This window comes from Bufo bufo, chromosome 1 (assembly GCF_905171765.1).
Source record: "Bufo bufo chromosome 1, aBufBuf1.1, whole genome shotgun sequence".
NCBI lineage: Eukaryota > Metazoa > Chordata > Amphibia > Anura > Bufonidae > Bufo > Bufo bufo.
The window spans coordinates 95996216-96018411 of NC_053389.1; the positions used below are offsets into that span (position 1 = coordinate 95996216).

A 22196-nucleotide genomic window follows, 5' to 3' on the forward strand; every position below is an offset into this window, starting at 1 on the left:
GGGGACATGGTAGTAAGCGTCCTTTAGGTCGATTGACGACATGAACGCCCCTTCTGGAATCAGAGGGATTGTGGATGGGATGGTCTCCATCCTGAACCTCCTGTATAGAATAGACCTGTTTAGGGGTTTTAGGTTTATTATCGTGCGAAAGGATTGGTCTGGTTTTTTTACTAAAAAAAGACTGGAATAAAATCCTCTCCTTTCCTCCGAGATAGGAACCTTTTGAATTACCCCTAGCTCTAAGAGGTCCTGGACGCCCTGCCAGATTTTTGGAAGATCTGATCTGCTCTGAGGTGTGATGCAGAATCTTCTCGGGGGGACTGATGTGAACTCTATCCTGTAACCGTGAGAGATTACATTTAGCACCCAGGGATTTGAAGTTACCTGACTCCAGGAGGATAGAAAACCCATCAGTCGCCCCCCGACCCTGGCGTCATTGTTGTTTATTTTGCCTATTCTGGGGATTGAGGATGAAGCCTCTTCCTCTCCCTCCTTTGGGATAGCTCCATCGGCCGGACTTCCCTTTCCCCCTGTAGGATCTCTGCTGGGGTTGGTACTGACGAAAGGGCTTCTTTTTTGGTTCTTTGTCCTCTGGAAAACCCTTCTTTTTGTCTGCTGCTCCCTCTAGGATTTTATCCAGAGTGGGGCCGAAGACAAATTCCCCTGAAAAGGGGATAGAACAAAGCTTGGCCTTGGATGCCTTGTCTCCTGACCAGGCCTTCATCCATAAAGCCCGTCGGGCTGCATTAGAGAGAGCAGCATCCTTGGCGGAAAACCGGATGGACTCTGCAGACGCATCGGCCAGAAAAGCTGTGGCGGAGCGGAGAAGGGGGAGAGAGTCCCTGATCTCTTCTCTTGGAGTCTTATTTTTTAGATGTTCGTCCAACTCTCCTAGCCATATATACATCGCTCTGGCGACGGAGGTAGCAGCAATATTAGTTTTTACCCCAAACATAGCTGACTCCCAGGATTTTTTTAGGAGGCCATTTGCCTTTCTATCCATAGGATCGCCTAGCTGAGAGGAGTCCTCAAAGGGTAGGGCGGTCTTTTTTACTACTTTGGCCACCTGTAGATCGACCTTAGGCGTCTGGTTGTATATCTTGCTTTCAGCCGGGTCAAAGCAGAGCCTATTCCTGAATTCTTTGGGAACGCCAAGCCTTTTTTCTGGATCTGACCACTCCTCCAATATCATTTCTTTTATATTTTCATTAATGGGGAAAACAATAGAGGACTTAGATCTGAGACCCCCAAACATCTCATCCTGCACCGTACGGGGCCTAGGAGTATCTTCAATGCCCATAGTGGACCTGACCGCACGTAGCAACTCCTCCATCTCGTCAGCCGAAAAAAAGTATTTTTTATCTTCTTCTAGAATTTCCCCGTCCGACAAGGGTTCCTCATTAGGAAATTGTCTGGATGAGGCGGAGGCCACTTCAACCTCTTCGCCCTCAGAAGAGGAAATAACGGACAGTTTGCGTTTCTTAGAAGGGATGGGGTTGCTGGAGGGGGTAGACAAGGTGGCTAAAGAGGACTTAATCTCGTCTGAAATAAAAGACTTCATTTCCGAGAGTATATCTGGTTGCTCTTCCTTCCAAATTTCCGTAGTGCAAGGTTTGCATAGCCTCTTTTTATAATTTTCAGGGAGACGCTTGGAACAAGCACAGCATTTTAAGGGTTTTGTTTTTGTTTTTAACTCCTTGCTGCCCTGCAGAAGGAAGCAACCAGATATCCCAGCATTAGTAATTCAGATTAAAGAACTGAAATATATACCCCCCAGAAGGGGACTCACGGTACTGGTGGCAGAAGGATCAGGACCCTCCTGGCGGGGAGCAGGTGTCTCAGACATCGCGGTGTAGCAGGCGAGGGGCCGAAAGGAACCGCGGTCTTCTCTTTTTAAAATTCCCGGCGTCTGACGTCATCTAGCTGCGCCCTGTTTGATGGCATAGGCCTGCGCCGCACCAGCCTACTAAGAGGTACGTGCGTCGCCCGGCCCGCCCATAGAGACGCTCCATGCGCCGTACCTGCTCCCCCTGCCGGACGCTAGAACTCGGCCCTCCTCCAGAAGGAAAGGACGCCGAGCACAGCGCGCGATGATCCGAGAAGCCGGCACCTCCAACTGCTTCCTCAAGGAGGGAAGGGAGTCTGAAGGTATGGGGAGGACCGCAGGCCTCAGCATAAGCCGAGACGAGGGTCCTCGATGCTCCTAGCTGGCCAGCCTTAGCTCCTGCCGCGGGAGGCCAGCTGGAGAACCTGTAAAGAAAATAAGGTTGTTTTATCCTCCATGAAGGAGGAACTCTCCACATGTTGGCCCCTGTAGGGGCAGGAAAGCACTGAGGAGGTGGAGGGGTGGGGGGTTCTTAAACTCTCTATGTGTTCCTGCCCCTACAGAGGTCAAGGGTCAATCTCAATGTGGGCCGTCATGGTGGATGAAATGGAAAAAACTTTCGATAGGTCATAGACGTATCAAAAGTTTAGATCTGTGGGACTTTAGGCGCTAAGACGCTCGCTGAACCCTAGAACGAAGAGAGTGAAGCGCTTGCGTATCGCCTAAAGTTAGTGACACTTCTTTTTTAAAGCATTCTTAAAGGGGGTTTTCTGAGACTTTTTCAGCCCCATAGAAGTGAATGGGGCAGAGCAGGATACCAAGAACTGCTGCTATACAATGTACGGCGCTGTGCTTGGTAAGCTGCGAGAAGGCTGTGGTGCTTAGAGGAGCGCCGATGCCTTCTCAAACAGCTGATTGGCAGGGGTCTCGGGTGTCGGATCCCCACCGATCAGATACTGATGACCTATGGGACAATGATGGAGGACGCAGATACAACAATGTGGAGATAACTTGTGCTGGACAACCCCGAGTCCCGGTCAATGGACCTGGGACACATGCCCATGGTGCCAACAATGCCACCAGAATGGACTACATAGTCTTTGGAGTTCACACACCTTGCCCTCAGTATAATAAAAGCCTTCATCACATCACTCATCTATTCTTGGAAAGGCACATCTTTGACATATTGGAAGATGGGGCATGTAATAACTTTATGGCACATACTAAATTTCTGGTCATTCCTGGCTGATCTTCCAGAAAAAAAAATAAAAAAATTCTGAACATGAGAAATGAACATACCAGACAGGTAAGGAGGAGATCAGATAATGATAATATGACAGACAGCGGATCACAACAGAGACAGTTTAACAGAATTTTGACATTAGCTTTCATCAGAGAAGGTGAACTTATTAGAGTCTAAAAAAAAATCGTTATTTCATACAAAAACACCTTTAAGAAGTCCCAACCGTTTACAGAACAATTATATATATTTGATACAAGACTGTTTGGACTTTTAGCACAGCAGACAGGAAGCTTAAAGGACATCTGTCAGCAGTTCTGTACCTAGGACACTGGCTGACATGTTACATGTGCACTTGGCAGCTGAAGACATCTGTGTTGGTCCCATGATCATATGTATCCGCATTGCTGAGAAAAATGAAGTTTTAATATATGCAAATGAGCCTCTAGGAGCAACGGGGGTGTTGCCATTACACCTGGAGACTCTTCTCTCTCTGAAACTGCAGCGTCCTCTCCACTTTGACAGCGTTAGGTGTGATGGCGTTTACACTGCCTGGACCCGTCAATTAAAGTGGAGAGGGCACGGCAGAAACCTGCTGGCACGTCCTTTAAAGGGAACCTGTCAGGTTGAACATGATGCCTGCAGCTCAGACACCATGTTATAGAGCGGGAAGAGCTGAGCAGATTGATATATCGTTTTATGGGAAAAGATTCAGTATAACTTGTGTATTAATCATTTACACTTCCTGCTCATTCTGGGCTCTGCAGTCCAGGAGGCGGGGCTATCAGTGACTGACAGCCTGCCCTCTATGACTGTGTATACAGAGAGATCTGTCAGTCACTGATAGGACCGCCTCCTGGACTTCAAAGCCCAGAATTAGCAAGAATTTAAATGAGTAAAGTACAAGCTACACAGAATCTTTTCCCATAAAACGATATATTAATCTGCTCAGCTCCTCCTGCTCTACAACATGCTGCCTGCAAATTGCACTGCATTTTCATGGAGACAGGTTCCCTTTATAAAGCACCTTTCACAGGTCCTGACGTTACAATATAAGTACCTGAGCATATTGAGGAGATGAGATATCGCTTTGCCCCCCGTTCTGCCTTTTCATAGGTAAATACATTCATATCCAATTCATTATTGTCAAGATGGATGTTCATTGCCTCCAACTTTCAGAATCACCAACCTCCTCTCAGGAGACTATTCTGTATCATCACCATCACCTGGTGTAAGGGGGTATTACTTACCACACCTATTTCCTCCATACTCTTGGGAGTGGCGCCTACTATAGTGTTTTCTCTTTTTTTGAGTCACGTCCGGTTGGATCCATTCAGCGAGTTTGGAACCACCAGATGAGAATCATCCTTTACTGGTATGTGTCTGTTGGGATTGAATTTTTTTTTTCATTTCCCATTAACACTTGTGCTGCCTTCCCTAAATAGTTATTGAACGGCACGTAGACGGTGGTGCTATTTTATTTATTTTTCTTTATCCTCACTAGCATCTTCTCCATCCCTCTGGCGCCTTTTCCCCAGGGCTAAAAACCCTGGTGGAATCACTCAACCTCTTTTTTCTCTTCTCCTATTGCACTGCCTTTAAGAGCCATGCTCGACTATAATTACAATTTTGTATGTCTTGAGTAGGCCAAAGTAAGGTCATACAAAAGGTTTCTACTTTTTAGTGTTATTCTTCTGGTGAATGTACCAGTCTGAGAAGAATCCTCCTTGTCTACTTATAAATTTATGACGGGAGATAAAGATAAGCTCTATGCAGCTGGTAATAATTACCTATACAATTAGGCATTTATTAATGAAGCTAAATATATAATATTCATGTATTCATTTAATGAGCCTTAGTTAGTCCTTAGCATAAGACAATCAGTAGGATAGATAGAGATATATATATATATATATATATATATATATATATATATATATATATATATATATATATATATATAATATTGTTATATGTTACGAAGACAACATGTATCCAGTATATTATATATATTTCTCATTAGGAGAATATTAGTCTCTAAAAGAGTGTCTGTGAAGATGTGTGTTTTGTAACAATTATTCACATCTTTGGTATGACAGGAGGTACTGATATCTCTGAGAAAACAAGGCCATTCATCTAATCATGGTTCATAAATCAACAGTGTGAGAAACATTCAGAGAGACGCCTAGAGGTCTGTCTCTAATTGCTACAAGTGTCAGAATTAATCCCTATAGCTTTGAATTAAAGCTTCTAATGTAAGTCTGAATAAAACGTATTCTATACATTTGACCTAAGTTAACCCTTTATACTATGATGCAAATAGCTTACAGCAGTGCCACCTAGGTATGAGTAGGTGACATTACAACAGTAACAAAAAGTGCATTCTGGGTAAGGTTATGATGTCACATTTTAATCAATGGTCACGCCCATCCAACAATGATTGGAAAGTTCCAAACTAGGAAGGTGTGTCTAACTGATAAGTTTGTGATCATAAACCATACACAGGAAAGGAAAATGTGGAGAAAGAAAACAAGTAGAGGGGTCTATCAAGATGAAAGCCATGGTGAGATGTGCTATGATGGACCACCCAGCTTTCCTAGGAGCAGAAGTGAGATTCCTACTAGGACTTGGTAAGAGACACAGAAAATGATATTTCATTTTATTAAGACTAATTTGATAGTGTGGGTGAAATTATACCATATAGATTGGCGAATAAATAATTCAATTAATTGATCTCCATATTGAGATTTAGTCTTAGGATATTGTGAGACTTCATTCTACCTGCAGAATAATCTAGACTCAATCTAGCAAAGCATTAAATAATTGAATATATACAGTACAGACCAAAAGTTTGGACACCTTCTCATTCAAAGAGTTTTCTTTATTTTCATGACTATGAAAATTGTAGATTCACACTGAAAGCATCAAAACTATGAATTAAACACATGTGGAATTATATACATAACAAACAAGTGTGAAACAACTGAAAATATGTTGCTTTGATTACTGCTTTGCACACTCTTGGCATTCTCTTGATGAGCTTCAAGAGGTAGTCCCCTGAAATGGTTTTCACTTCACAGGTGTGCCCTGTCAGGTTTAATAAGTGGGATTACTTGCCTTATAAATGGGGTTGGGACCATCAGTGGCGTTGAGGAGAAGTCAGGTGGATACACAGCTGATAGTCCTACTAAATAGACTGTTAGAATTTGTATTATGGCAAGAAAAAAGCAGCTAAGTAAAGAAAAACGAGTGGCCATCATTATTTTAAGAAATGAAGGTCAGTCAGCTCAAAAATTGGGAAAACTTTGAAATTAAGGGCTATTTGACCATGAAGGAGAGTGATGGGGTGCTGCGCCAGATGACCTGGCCTCCACAGTCACCGGACCTGAACCCAATCGAGATGTTTGGGGTGAGCTGGACCGCAGAGTGAAGGCAAAAGGGCCAACAAGTGCTAAGCATCTCTGGGAACTCCTTCAAGACTGTTGGAAGACCATTTCAGGGGACTACCTCTTGAAGCTCATCAAGAGAATGCCAAGAGTGTGCAAAGCAGTAATCAAAGCAAAAGGTGGCTACTTTGAAGAACCTAGAATATGACATTTTCAGTTGTTTCACACTTGTTTGTTATGTATATAATTCCACATGTGTTAATGCATAGTTTTGATGCCTTCATAGTCATGAAAATAAAGAAAACTCTTTGAATGAGAAGGTGTCCAAACTTTTGGTCTGTACAAATTTTTATATACACTGCTTAAAAAAATAAAAGGGAACACTTAAACAACACAATGTAACTCCAAGTCAATCACACTTCTGTGAACTCAAACTGTCCACTTAGGAAGCAACACTGAGTGACAATCAATTTCACATGCTGTTGTGCAAATGGGATAGACAACAGGTGGAAATTATAGGCAATTAGCAAGACACCCCCAATAAAGGAGTGGTTCTGCAGGTGGTAACCACAGACCACTTCTCAATTCCTATGCTTCTTGGCTGATGTTTTGGTCACTTTTGAATGCTGGCGGTGCTTTCACTCTAGTGGTAGCATGAGACGGAGTCTACAACCCACACAAGTGGCTCAGGTAGTGCAGCTTATCCAGGATGGCACATCAATGCGAGCTGTGGCAAGAAGGTTTGCTGTGTCTGTCAGCGTAGTGTCCAGAGCATGGAGGCGCTACCAGGAGACAGGCCAGTACATCAGGAGACGTGGAGAAGGCCGTAGGAGGGCAACAACCTAGCAGCAGGACCGCTACCTCCGCCTTTGTGCAAGGAGGAACAGGAGGAGCACTGCCAGAGCACTGCAAAATGACCTCCAGTAGGCCACAAGAGTGCATGTGTCTGCTCAAACGGTCAGAAACAGACTCCATGAGGGTGATATGAGGGCGCGAAGTCCACAGGTGGGGGTTGTGCTTACAGCCCAACACCGTGCATGACGTTTGGCATTTGCCAGAGAACACTAAGACGGGCAAATTTGCCACTGGCACCCTGTGCTCTTCACAGATGAAAGCAGGTTCACACTGAGCAGATGTGACAGAGTCTGGAGACGCCGTGGAGAACATTCTGCTGCCTGCAACATCCTCCAGCATGACCGGTTTGGCATTGGGTCAGTAATGGTGTGGGGTGGCATTTCTTTGGAGGGCTGCACAGAGGTAGCTGCTGCTCGCCAGAGGTAGCCTGACTGCCATTAGGTACCGAGATGAGATCCTCAGACCCCTTGTGAGACCATATGCTGGTGCGGTTGGCCCTGGGTTCCTCCTAATGCAAGACAATGCTAGACCTCATGTGGCTGGAGTGTGTCAGCAGTTCCTGCAAGACAAAGGCATTGATGCTATGGACTGGCCCGCCCGTTCCCCAGACCTGAATCTAATTGAGCACATCAGGGACATCATGTCTCGCAATATCCACCAACGTCCCGTTGCACCACAGACTGTCCAGGAGTTGGCAGATGCTTTAGTCCAGGTCTGGGAGGAGATCCCTCAGGAGACCGTCCGCCACCTCATCAGGAGCATGCACAGGCGTTGTAGGGAGGTCATACAGGCACGTGGAGGCCACACACACTACTGAACCTCATTTTGACTTGTTTTAAGGACATTGCATCAAAGTTGGATCAGCCTGTAGTGTGTTTTTCCACTTTAATTTTGAGTGTGACTCCAAATCCAGACCTCCATGGGTTAAAAAATTTGATTTCCATATTTTAATTTTTGTGTGATTTTGTTGTCAACACATTCAACTATGTAAAGAACAAAGTATTTCAGAAAAATATTTAATTAATTCAGATCTAGGATGTGTTATTTTTGTGTTACCTTTATTCTTTTGAGCAGTGTATATATACATATACATACATACACACATTCTTCGCCAAGCTAAGTGATTGATTCCCACAGGAAAGACTTGTTGGTGATGGACCATGTGATCTGACGTCACCAAAGGTCCTTTAGCCCACAGCTCATCATTAAAGAAGTAAAGAAGAGACCGGGAACTATGCGAACAAGAGGAGAAGGTGAGTTCATTTTTTTATTTATTTTTTAAACCATCAATTGATCACCTACTAAGCATTCTGTATTCAGAATGCTATTATTTTCCCTTATAACCATGTTATAAGGGAAAATAACATCTACACAACCTTTGGGTACCAAACATGCGTGATTTTTCTCACGCGAGTGCAAAACGCATTACAATGTTTTGCACTCGCGCGGAAAAATCGCGGGTGTTCCCGCAACGCACCCGCACATTTTCCCGCAACGCCCGTGTGAAAGAGGCCTTAGGGCAAAACCGATCCGTTTTGGACCGCTTGTGAGAGCCCTGAACGGTCCGAGATTTCTTCAAATTTCTGTGGTGCGCATTTCTGCACCATATCCGCACCAAAAGCCACAATTTCTAACAGCGGTTTTTGGTGCAGATTAGATGCGGATTTGCCGCGGATCTCATCCTTCCATTAATAACGGTGAAATCTGCAGCTAAAAGCACAAACATAATTGACATTCTGCAGATTTGGAAATCCACAATGCAGGTCAAAATCCGCAAAGTGTACATGATATTTGTGTAATCTCATACCCTTTGCTGGTACTGTACTACGCTAAAGGTTTTTCCGCGAGGAGAAACTGCACATATTCCACAACCTGCGCAGGTGGCCGTAGCTTTTCTGCATCATGCACCCTATGGTTTTTACCATTAATAACTTGGTGTCCTGCAATTTGGTCCCTTCATTCTAAGTGAAGCATAGCAAGGAGTGTATAAAACTTAAAGTTCTCAGAGTTCTTAAAAAAAAAAAAAAAAAAAAAACACAAAACAGGATCAATTAACAAATAGCCAGGCAAGCTTACTTTCATCAGTCAGAAGTGACCAGGTACAGAACAGTCAGCAAGGATCAGTCTTAAAGAGGACCTTTCATCAGAATCAAGTATGTAAACTGAATATACATACATGGAGAGCGGCGCCCAGGGATCCCCCTGCACTTACTATTATCCCCGGGCGCCGCTCCGTTCTCCGGTTATAGGCTCCGGTAAAGTCATAGTTAGGCTCCACCCATTTGAGCCTGCCGGCGTCTCTTTCTCCTATGTTGTAGCGCTGGCCAATCGCAGCGCTCAGCTTATAGCATGGCTAAGAGCTGAGCGCTGCGATTGGCCAGCGCTACAGCATAGGAGAAGGAGACCGCGGCAGGTTCAAATGGGTGGAGCCTAACTATGACTTTACTGGAGCCTATAACCAGAGAACGGAGCGGCGCCCGGGGATAATAGTAAGTGCAGGGGGATCCCTGGGCGCCGCTCTCCATGTATGTATATTCAGTTTACATACTTGATTCTGATGAAAGGTCCTCTTTAAAGGCAATGTACGCCTTTGGGGGGCAATTTTTTTTATTATTGCATTGTACTTATTTTGAGCTAAAAATCATGTACTTTTTTGCCGCCCTTAGGATTGGGGAATTAGTGGCATCCAGTAGAGCGGCTTGTTCTGGTTTACTGCGTTCTGATGTATCTTTGGTTGATAATGCAGTAAAGATTCTTGTGAGACGTTCCAAGACAGACCAGCTGGGTAGAGGTCAGTGTATTATTTTACATAGGTGGGAAAGCTCAGAATTCTGCCCAGTAATGATAGCTAAAGGCAATGTACACCTTTGGGGGCATTTTTTTTTTTTTTTTTTTTAATTAGTGCGTTGTACTTATTTTGAGTTAAAAATATATTTTTTCAATTGGTCTTTATTAAAAATATGGAACCTTTTTTGTGCACAGAACCGAGACGCTCTAGTAGCAGCCTTTGGATTTTCTGTCTTTTCCGTCAGACCAGGAGCAGATGGACTCCTTATCTTTGCTCTCCGACATAATAAACCCTCATTATAGCTCAGTTCTTTTCTTACTGATGTGCCTTAAATACGTGTTTATGACCTCTTAGTAGTTTAGGGATAAGGTTTATTAGATGACCAGCACAAAGTGAAAGTATCAGCTAGGAAAACAGTTAACCCTTTGTGACAGAACTGCTTAATATTTTTAATAAAGGACAACTAAAAATATGATTTTATAGCCCAAAAAAGTGCCATCATAAACAAAAATTGCCTCCAAAAAAGGTGTAAATAGCCTTTAAAGGGGTTTGCCAAAATGGAGCATTAATAGCATGACGCTAGAATAAGCCATTAATGTCATTTTGGGGTGGGTTCCACCTCCCGGACCCTCTATCTCCAGAATGGGGACCCCAAAGTGAACAGAGAGCAGCCTCACATGTGTGTCCACCTCTATGGGAGTTCCAGAAGCGCAGGCTCAGCTATTTCCTGCAGTCCCATAGCGGTGAATGTAGAGGTGGCTGTGCTTGCGCAGTGCGCTCTCCATTCACCACTATGGGAATTCCGAGAACAGGCGAGCACACTTCCTTTGCTATGTTTGGAACTCCCATAGCGATGAATGGAAAGAAAGTTGTGCATTTCCTAGCATCATGCCATCCATGTCCCAGATGGCACTACCCCTTCAACCTGGAAATGTTATAACCGATACAGCTAAGATCACGATATAAAAGCACCCCAGACAGACAGCGGGCATTTCCCTGTATCCATTCTGCAGCCAAGACCAGCTTAGCTCTGCAATTAGATTTCCAAGTTGCTACACGGCTGCCAAATATTTACCCTGGCATGAGTTAACGCGCTTCCAACTATCTGAAGAATATTCAGCCACGGACAGGGATTTTGCACTCACATCTGCAGATTTAACCAATTTTACAGACCACACTTACGCACAATGAAAAGCCCCATGTATCACACAGCTATTCACCAGGCGCGCTCAGAATCCATGAAAACAAACCTAGAAAGCGACAACCTTACTGGGAAAATATAGGAATTCATTCCATGTAACAAATAGGTATCGCGGGAAGTAAAGGGCGTTCCCTGCATAACGAACAGTTAGGGACCTGTCATCATCGTCGTCGTCCCCCCCTTCCTCCAGTACAAATACGGAAATACCAAATTCTAAAAATGTATGAACTGGGATACATGCAATACATTTTGCTCATCTATTTTGGAAGGTGAGGTGACAAAAAAATAAAAAAATTTAATAAATTTTAGAAATGCTGATTTTTTTCTTTTACAGTGTTCATCGAGTTACATATTTACATAGTTAATACAGTTGAAAAAAAAAGACATACGGGACGTGAATCCCAGAAGGGAGCGAGACTCAGATTTATAAATGACATGATATTTTAATAGTTTGGACATTACCGATTATATTTAGCTTGTTTATTTCTCACTTTTCATATATATGACAAATGGGAAAATAAATTTTGTTAATTTTTAATAATTCTAAAACATTAACTGTTTCTTACATTTTTATAGTCACTTGAACGATACAGTGTAATACAGGAGGTACTGTAGTAGGGGTGGCTTTACATGGAGTATTCTTTGGAGGAGGTTTTTAGACAGCTTTTAAGCCAAAGCCAGAAGTGGATTAGAAGGTATTCGGGAATATAAAGGAAGGACTTTTAGGCTACTTTCACATCTGCGTCTTTGCTGGATCCAGCAGGGTTCAGCATAAACGCTTCCGTCCTAATAATACAACTGTTTGCATCTGTTGGTTGTATTCGCTCTAAAATAGCCATGACGGATCAGTCTCTAAAACCATTGTAAGTCAATGGGGGATGGATCCGTTTTCTTTTGAGTCAGTCAGAGACTTACATCATGCCGGATCAGTCTTGCTCCGCATCCCAGGACGCACTAAAAAACGCTGCTTGCTGCGCTTGTGTGTGTCATGGGAACGCAACAAAACGGAAAGCATTCTGGTGCACTCTGTTCCGTTTTGTCCCCATTGACGATTAATGGGGACAAAACTGAAGCGTTTTCCTCCGGTATTGAGATCCTCTGCCGGATCTCAATAGCGGAAAGGGAAAACGCAGGTGTGAAAGTAGCCTTACACATCTCCTTCCTGCTGGATCCACTTCTGGCTTTGGCTGAAAAACCTGCAAGAAAATCTACCTCAAAACTGTGTGAAAATACCCTAAACAGGGCAGTCCTGCAGAAGGCCACGAACCCCGCAACTGCGTTCACAGAGTGCAATTCAGAGGCCGTGGGGCGTTATTGGCCATGGCATCTGAGGGGTTAAACTGCCGGGATCCGAGTTCTCTCCTACCCCAGCAGTGAGAGCAGGGTGTCAGGTTCCTGAGCCCGCTCCAACACAGCGCTGTAATCACATCACTTTGGGTGGGCTCACATCATGTTCTATTACTCCGTTTGCCATATACAGTCGAGGAAAACAAAAAAATAAAAATAAAAAGATTATAAAAAAGATACAAAAACACAGCCCACCACGTTCTTGCATCATGCAGAGACCAGTAAAATAATATTTTTTTTAAAAAGCGCACATTATTATATTTTTTTTACAATGGAACTATGGTGAACGGATGCCACTGTACGACAGTCTGAGGCGTCCATTTAACGTATACATTTAACAGACGAGAAAAACGTGATGTGAACCTAGCTTTTGCGTTAAGGAGGTACTGGATGGCGACTTAACAGTATGGTGCAGGGCGGGAAGCGTTAAAGGTAACTAGTTACGTTAAAAATTTAGTACCGTATGTCAGAGCAGGAGGAGCTGAGCAGAAAGATATACAGTACGGGAAAGGTCTCAGAGCTGAAGTGTTGCCCATAGCAACCAGAGGTCACTGAAAAAACTGAACACACGGACTCTGGTTGCCATTAGCAACAAGTACAGTTCTCTGGTAAATGTACATGTTGCAGTCCATATGTGTCGCAGGGCAGTTCTCCTGCTCGTCTCTGCGTCTCGCCATGTCAGTTTTAAAATGTTTACATAATTTTGGCCAGGGAACATTATTCTACTATCCAGAGGACATGTCTCCTCCCCGCCAGACCTGTGAAGGGAAGCAGTCACCCGTGGTGCTTGGTTCTGGCTCTATGGGTCCCCGTATGTAAGCTGCTGGGCCACGTACCACTTCGGTACCTATCACCACAGAGGCGGCCCACGTGAACGTGCTCATGCTGAAAGCTTTCATGCAAGGACTCAGAGCCTGAACCAAGCAGCGGGAAGTAGGTAAGCTCAAGTCAGGGGGGCTGCCTAGGTGAAAATGGAGGTTAAATTAAGTCAACTTATCCACTTGTTCGCGCAGCCGGCATAGTCTTCTTTCTTCTTTTTTCAGGAACTTTGACGTAATCGCGTTTACCACGTGGTGACGTCAGCGCCGGTCCTGCTGAAAGATAGAAGGTCCTGCTGAAAGATAGAAGGATCTTCTATCTTCATTCAGCAGGACCTGAGCTGGTACCACGTGGTGAACGCAATTACGTCAAAAGTCCTTTTGCAGGTCCTGAAAGAAGAAGCAAGAAGACTATGCCAGCTGCGCAATCAAGTGGATAAGGCGAGTTAATTTTATTTATTTTTTTTAACCCCTCAATCGACATTTTAGTAAGCATTCTGTACTAAGAATGCTATTATTTTCAATAAAATCTACAGAACATCTAACCCAAACTTCAGTGAAGTACGGATTCGGGTCTGGGTACCACATTCAGTTTTTTATCATGCGCGCGCAAAACGAATCGCACCCGCGCAATAAAAAACTGAACAACGCAATCGCAGTCAAAACTGACTGAAATTGCATGTGCACTCATGCAGGTTTCCCGCGATGCACACGCGACGCATCCGGAGCAAATCCGTGACGCTCATAGAAAACCCCACAGAGCCCCACTCGCAAGCAGGCCCACAGTGACACAGGCCACACATATAGCATATACCCGGTAAAGAAAACCGCACTCATACCACTTAAAAAAAAAAAAAAAAAAAAAAGGGGGAGGTTACTGGGCTCGTTCAGGGAACAAGGCAAGATGTGCTTTAATGTACTAAAAGGGTACAGTACTTCGTTACAAAAAAAATTACAAGAAATAAGACAGTATAAAAATAAAAGGATAAAAGCAGAAAGGTTCTTACTCAACGAATTGTACGGTCAGAGTCCATTCTGGTTTTTCCGGGGACAGGAGGAAAGTGGAACACAACCCAATGTTGATCGGATCCTCAAATTGGGTCCAAGAAATGTTCCCAATAGTTCATTTTTATTCCCATTCGGCAGAGGGTGGAGCTCAGAGGAGTCTCCCTCCTATTCTGTCCCAGCCTTCTGGGAAGGCCCTCATTACCTGTGCATGCGCCACCTCTTACTCAGCTGGCAGACATGAAATATTACTAAAACATGGCTTCCCGTCCACACTAATGGATATTCAGAACCCGACATGTTTTAATAATGTATATTATATCCGGCTGATCATTTTGATACCACACATGACCGGTGTGGTTGCCCCAGAAGGTGGGAATGCTGTCTGTCAGGGATGGGGTGCTTAGACCCCCTACGATGCCCACATCACGCGGAATGCAATTATCACAATTATTAATACGCGAGTTGTACCAGAGATGCGTCATCGCTTATGAGATATTTTCTTCATCCTCCCGCCCTGTATTTGAAAAGCTTCTGGACCCCTACTGGGTGGGGTTCCCGGCTGTCTGAGTGGCAGCATTTCCAGGAACCACTTTCATAGGGCCAGTTTTTTATTTTATTTTTTTATATTCAGGTAATTTCCTCCAAGGTCAGTGCGTATTCCACCTGCAGGCCCAGGCAGAACAGCACGTACAATCACAGAATGGCATGAACCTATATGGCATCACACGACAGCTATACAGAGATAATAAAAGTTATGAGAATTTTTGTCCATTTCTCACAGTAACCTTCGGCATTTTGAAAAGAAAAGCCCTTTAAGGCCTCATGCACAAGACCGTTGTTTTATTCCGTGTCCGTTGTTCCGTTTTTCGTGATTTTCTGCGGACCCATTGACTTGCAATGGGTCTGTTGAAAACTCTGCTACTGCACCGTTTGCCATCCGCGTCTGTGATCCGTGGTTCCAGTCAGTCCCAAAAATATAACCGGTCCTATTTTTTTCACGGAAAACAGTTTGCGGACCCATTCAAGTCAATGGGACCGTGAAAAAATGCGGAGGCACACAAGATTGTCACCCGCATCCGTTTTTTCCTATCATTTGCATGGCAAACTTGACTTCGATTTTTTTTTTACTTTCCTTCATGTCTGGTGACCCTCCAAAAATAAAGGAAGACACACGGAAACGGATCACGGAACAACGGAACCCCATTTTGCGGAACGGAACACAACAATGGTCGTGTGCATGAGGCCTAACAGAGAGACTGCCCCTGATGGAAAGAGGACAGACCTTCACAGAAGATCTAGACCCTACAAGGCCGAGCTGGATTCAGTCAGCAAGGTACCGCACGTTGATGGCAATAAGACTTTAGTGCTGTGGAAAGCGGTTTATTGCTTCAGCGTCCAACACTTTAGGATGGACTGGCCATCCGGATGTAAGATCTGCTTCTTGCCACTGGAAACTGCAGAAAGTCAATAAAAAGGGTATTGCACGACGATTGCAAAGTGAACTTAGGGAGACTGAGGGAGGACTACCACCATCATTTCTACTGCTTATACACAGCTATTGGGAGAAGCCTACTCTGCAACTCCAGAACTGTGCCTACTGCTTCTATATGAACTACTACTCCCATCTTCCATTATCTATTCAGTAAAAAGAGACTTTATTGCAACCGAATGGGCATGGTCATTGACACCATTAGTCTTCTGCTTGCCCTGCACCCCATCACCACACATTTAACATCAAGGGCATCCCAGCCACCATCAAGCAGGAACCCCAATACCAAGGTGTGCCCTGAGGGAAGAAAGGGTGTGCCCTCCTTCCACTGCATGCATGACCCAGGTAGAGGCAGAAGAAGAGGGGTTAACCACTGTGAAGGACTACAACCACAGCCAGACATGGACCTCCACCGATTTGCCCATACTGTGCACTACAGAATGCTCCACTCCCAACTATAAAAGTCACTTTATTAAAGGACAAAGGGGCAATTTCAAATGTAGTTGATTAAAGTAGAAAGTTCTGCTGCAGGTGGAGCAGGTCTGACGGCACATACGGTATAATGCCGCCTGTCTACAGACCTCCGTAGAGACATACGCGCTTCATGCCCAGACTCCAAAGACGTTCAAGAAAAGGGTGTACACTGAATTCTGGACAAGTTCCAGCATCATAAAGGGGAGCTGTCATTTCACGAAAACTTATGACGTGTAGGAAGTCTTAACAGGTGGGGTCCAGATGTCAAGACCCCCAGTGACCGCTGGAACAGAGGCTGTGCATTAGCTCTTACCGTCCTCCTCCACCTCTCCTGCCAACGTCAGCGACGTATGGGCCATAGAGGGTTTTTGGAGACCCTTGAAGTAGTGAGTCCATGTAAAGAATCAGAGCAGGATCAAAGTCCTCATCAGTTAAAGGGGTTGTCTCACTTCATCAAATGGCATTTATCATGTAGAGAAAGTTAATACAAGGCACTTACTAATGCGTTGTGATTCTCCATATTGCTTCCATTGCTGGCTGGATCCATTTCTCCATCACATTATACACTGATCATATCCAGGGATTATGACCACTGCTGCAGTGTACAGTCGTGGCCAAAAGTTTGGAGAATGACACAAATATTAGTTTTCACAACATCTTTGTTTCAGTTGTTTCTGTGATGTAGTGAAATATAATTACACGCACTTCATACGTTTCAAAGGCTTTTATCGACAATTACATGACATTTATGCAAAGAGTCAGTATTTGCAGTGTTGGCCCTTCTTTTTCAGGACCTCTGCAATCCGACTGGGCATGCTCTCAATCAACTTCTGGGCCAATTCCTGACTGATAGCAACCCATTCTTTCATAATCACTTCTTGGAGTTTGTCAGAATTAGTGGGTTTTTGTTTGTCCACCCACCTCTTGAGGATTGACCACAAGTTCTCAATGGGATTAAGATCTGGGGAGTTTCCAGGCCATCGACCCAAAATGTCAAAGTTTTGGTCCCCGAGCAACTTAGTTATCACTTTTGCCTTATGGCACGGTGCTCCATCGTGCTGGAAAATGCATTGTTCTTCACCAAACTGTTGTTGGATTGTTGGAAGAAGTTGCTGTTGGAGAGTGTTTTGGTGCCATTCTTTATTCATGGCTGTGTTTTTGGGCAAAATTGTGAGTGAGCCCACTCCCTTGGATGAGAAGCAACCCCACACATGAATGGTCTCAGGATGCTTTACTGTTGGCATGACACAGGACTGATCGTAGCGCTCACCTTTTCTTCTCCGGACAAGCCTTTTTCCAGATGCCCCAAACAATCGGAAAGAGGCTTCATCGGAGAATATGATTTTTCCCCAGTCCTCAGCAGTCCATTCACCATACTTTCTGCAGAAGATCAATCTGTCCCTGATGTTTTTTTTTGGAGAGAAGTGGCTTTTTTGCTGCCCTTCTTGACACCAGGCCATCTTCCAAAAGTCTTTGCCTCACTGTGCGTGCAGATGCGCTCACACCTGCCCGCTGCCATTCCTGAGCAAGCTCTGCACTGGTGGCACTCCGATCCTGCAGCTGAATCCTCTTTAGGAGATGATCCTGGCGCTTGCTGGACTTTCTTGGACGCCCAGAAGCTTTGTTAACAAGAATTGAACCTCTTTCCTTGAAGTTCTTGATGATCCTAGAAATTGTTGATTGAGGTGCAATCTTAGTAGCCACAATATCCTTGCCTGTGAAGCCATTTATATGCAACGCAATGATGGCTGCACGCGTTTCTTTGCAGGTCACCATGGTTAACAATGGAAGAACAATGATTTCAAGCATCACCCTCCTTTTAACATGTCAAGTCTGCCATTTTAACCCAATCAGCCTGACATAATGATCTCCAGCCTTGTGCTAGTCAACATTCTCACCTGAGTTAACAAGACGATTACTGAAAAGATCTCAGCAGGTCCTTTAATGACAGCAATGAAATGCAGTGGAAAGGTTTTTCTGGGATTAAGTTGATTTTCATGGCAAAGAAGGACTATGCAATTCATCTGATCACTCTTCATAACATTCTGGAGTATATGCAAATTGCTATTATAAAAACTTAAGCAGCAACTTTTCCAATATTTATGTAATTCTCAAAACTTTTGGCCACGACTGTAGATATAAGGTGGCCAGGACAGGAGCTGCTGCACATGCGTGTCTACATACACTCCTGCGGTCCCAGCCACCGGAGAGGCCAGCTCTTTTTCCTATAGTACGCAAGTACGACCACCGCTGCTAGATTACAGGGTGGTCATTACCATGGAAACGAGCAGTGTATAATGTGATGGAAAAATGATCCCAGCCGCAAAGGAAACAATATGGACAATCACAATACATTAGTAAGTGCCTTGTAATAACATTTATCATGTAGAGAAAGTTATTTGCTGAAGTGAGACAACCCCTTTAACTTGGAAAACCCCTTTAAATCTGGAAAACAGAGAATTCAAATCTAGAAGAAGCAGAGTCCTACTCCATGAAGAAATGGGGAGTAAGAGGAGACAAAAGAGAAGTGCGGGAAGATTGAGGAGTCGTAGAAAACCGTCAAGACTTATCACAAGACAGGGAAAGAAAGAAGAGCGGGGGCGAATCGGGGGTCACGGAAGAGACGATCCGTGACCCCCGAGGGACGGGGGGCACAATGGAGTCAACGGGCGGGGGTAAAACAAGTCCAATGGGGAAACGAAAACCAATGGAAGAGTCAAGAAAGTGGGTGGCATAGGGCGAAGACAGACAAGAAGGTCTAGGAGGAGCGGAGGCAACTACAGACTAGAAAGGTTATTATAGAACAGAAACGAGCCTCCGGTACCCATGCCACTCACATTGCCCCCATATAACGGTAGGTTCATGGTGGATGGAGGTACAGACATGTCAGACGCAGAATGTCAATGGGAAATCCCAAATTTACAACGTCAGGTTCAGGGAGACAAATGGCCGGTGGTGACAGATGTCATTAAATTTATCAAGAAATAGGGTGACCACCTATACCAGTGATGGCGACCCTATGGCACGGGTGCCAGAGGCGGCACTCAGAGCTCTCTCTGTGGGCACCCGCACCCTGGAAAAAGTCTATGGTGTACCAATATACTCTGAACTTTACCAGCCATTCATCAGCGCTGGGCGCACTATGAACAGCACACTGAATGTAGGCAGGTCATTATACTTAAATGATAAAGTACATGGAGAATATACTGGAGTATTCCGGTTACATTGCCATGTTGGCACTTTGCGATAAATAAGTGGGTTTTGGGCTGCAGTTCTATTAGGTTCACCATCACTGACCTATACAATGTATGTACCACTGCGATGCCCCATGCACTCCATCCACGGAAGGGTCCAGAAGGAGATGCTGGACCTCTATGGGCACTGATGAGCTGCTGGCAGCTCTGCCTATACCCTGCACACTACATACTCCGCTCACTCCATGCACGGGGCTCACCTGCGGGACGTCATGGCAGCTGCCTGCCCGGCCTGTCCAGGAAGTGGGTCCTTGTCTCCGAGCCCTTCTCCGGCAGCTCCACACTGATGTCCTCCCGCCGCACGGCTCTGACTACTGGGCTCTCCGGCCGCCAGGCTCGGCAATTTCATACAGATCCGGTCACCCCCAGCCTGCTCCTGTAACTCCGTGCGTCCATAGCCCCTCCCACAGACACACACCCCACGGCCGCAGAGCACCTCTCTACCCCGCCCATTCATGGAATATTTAAGGAGGACACGCCCACACACTGACCCGAAACCTCCTACCAATCACGCGGCGTGGTGGGCTGTCCCGCCGAATTTATACCCCGCCCAAAGCCTGCTTGAATGACGTACGCCAGCTCTCGGGGCAGGGCCCTCCCATGTGGGCGTGGTCGGCCTCAGCAGGGCGGGGCGGTGACTCGGGCGTTCTCCTTTTGCTCACCTGGGGTTGCAGACGTCCTGACGATCTTGCAGAATTTCATAATCTCCGCAGTCATGCGATTATTTGGTCACCGCTGGGTTTTAGTCACACTTCCGGGGCTGTGCGGTTTCTCTCACATTCTGTGCTGGGAGCAGCCTGTGAACTGAGCTCATGGCCGACATCTGTGCAATTTCTTGGAGCCAACCTTTTCTTTGATCAGTGAGTCTATTGTAATGACACCGGGCTCACAGTTGCAGTTGAGTTCTGAGGAAAGTCACTATTTCAGGACTGTGTTGGTGAAGAATTGGGAATTTACTTTGAACTGTCTCATTCATAGTCAGGGGCGGATTAAAGGGAACCTGTCACCGGGATTTTGGGTATAGAGCTGAGGACATGGGTTTCTAGATGGCCGCTATCACATCCGCAATACCCAGTCCCCATAGCTCTGTGTGCTTTTATTGTGTAAAAAAAAACTGATTTGATACATATGCAAATTAACCTAAGATGAGTAAGGCTGGGTTCACACGGGCGTTGCGGGAACACCCGCGATTTTTCCGCGCAAGTGCAAAACATTGTAATGCGTTTTGCACTCGCGTGAGAAAAATCGCTCATGTTTGGTACCCAAACCCGAACTTCTTCACAGAAGTTCGGGCTTGGGATCTGTGTTCTGTAGATTGTATTATTTTCCCTTATAACATGGTTATAAGGGAAAATAATAGCATTCTGAATACAGAATGCATAGTAAACTAGCGCTGGAGGGGTTAAAAAATATATATAATAATTTAACTCACCTTAGTCCACTTGATCGCGTAGCCCGGCATCTCCTTCTGTCTCCTTTGCTGAACAGGACCTGTGGTGAGCATTAATTACAGGTAAAGGACCTTTGGTGACGTCACTCCGGTCATCACATGATCCATCACCATGGTAAAAGATCATGTGATGGATCATGTGATGACCGGAGTGATGTCACCAAAGGTCCTTTACCTGTAATTAATGATCACCACAGGTCCTGTTCAGCAAAGGAGACAGAAGGAGATGCCGGGCAGCGATCAAGTGGACTAAGGTGAGTTTAAAAAAAAAATTAACCCCTCCAGCGCTGTTTTACTATGCATTCTGTATTCAGAATGCTATTATTTTCCCTTATAACCATGTTATAAGGGAAAATAATAATGATCGGGTCTCCATCCCGATCGTCTCCTAGCAACCGTGCGTGAAAATCGCACCGCATCCGCACTTGCTTGCGATTTTCACGCAACCCCATTCACATCTATGTGGCCTGCGTTGCGTGAAAAACGCAGAATATAGAGCATGCTGCAATTTTCACGCAACGCACAAGTGATGCGTGAAAATCACCGCTCATCTGAAAAGCCCCATTGAAATGAATGGGTCGGGATTCAGTGCGGGTGCAATATGTTCACCTCCCGCATTGCACCCGCGCGGAAATCTCGCCCGTGTGAACCCAGCCTAAGAGCTTGAAAATATGACTCTTCTCTGGTCACACAAGTAAGATATGTTTTTTATGTTAATTTGCATATGTATCAAATCGTTCTTTTTACACAATAAAAGCACACAGAGCTATGGGGACTGGATATTGCGGATGTGCTAGTGGGCATTTAGCAACCCATGTCCTCAGCTCTATACCCAAAATCCCGGTGACAGGTTCCCTTTAAGTCCCTGATAGGCCCGGGGCTGTCTACCCAACTCGGCCCCCCTTCATTTTAGTTTTAGTTTTTTTCTGTATGAAGAGGCTGCGGTGCTTCGTAAGCGCCCAGTCTCTTCCTAGGCCATATGACATCGTTCACAGGTCTAGGTGCAGCTCTGTCCCATCTGAGTGATTGGGTCTGAGCTGTAATACCAAGCACAGTGCAAT

General features: G+C 45.0%; 1 protein-coding gene across 2 annotated transcripts in view; it reads right to left on the bottom strand.

The window, feature by feature from the left end:
- Positions 1-20089, bottom strand: part of LOC120997090 (tyrosine-protein phosphatase non-receptor type 11-like) — a 147835-nt gene extending 127746 nt beyond the window's left edge. For both annotated transcript variants that reach the window (XR_005778082.1, XM_040427032.1), the window contains exon 1: positions 19886-20089. Coding sequence is in view for 1 of the 2 variants with exons in the window: in XM_040427032.1 (XP_040282966.1) it covers positions 19886-20034 (149 nt within the window). In the remaining variant the exon portion in view is untranslated. The remainder of the gene's footprint in view (positions 1-19885) is intronic.
- Positions 20090-22196: the final 2107 nt, after the last annotated feature.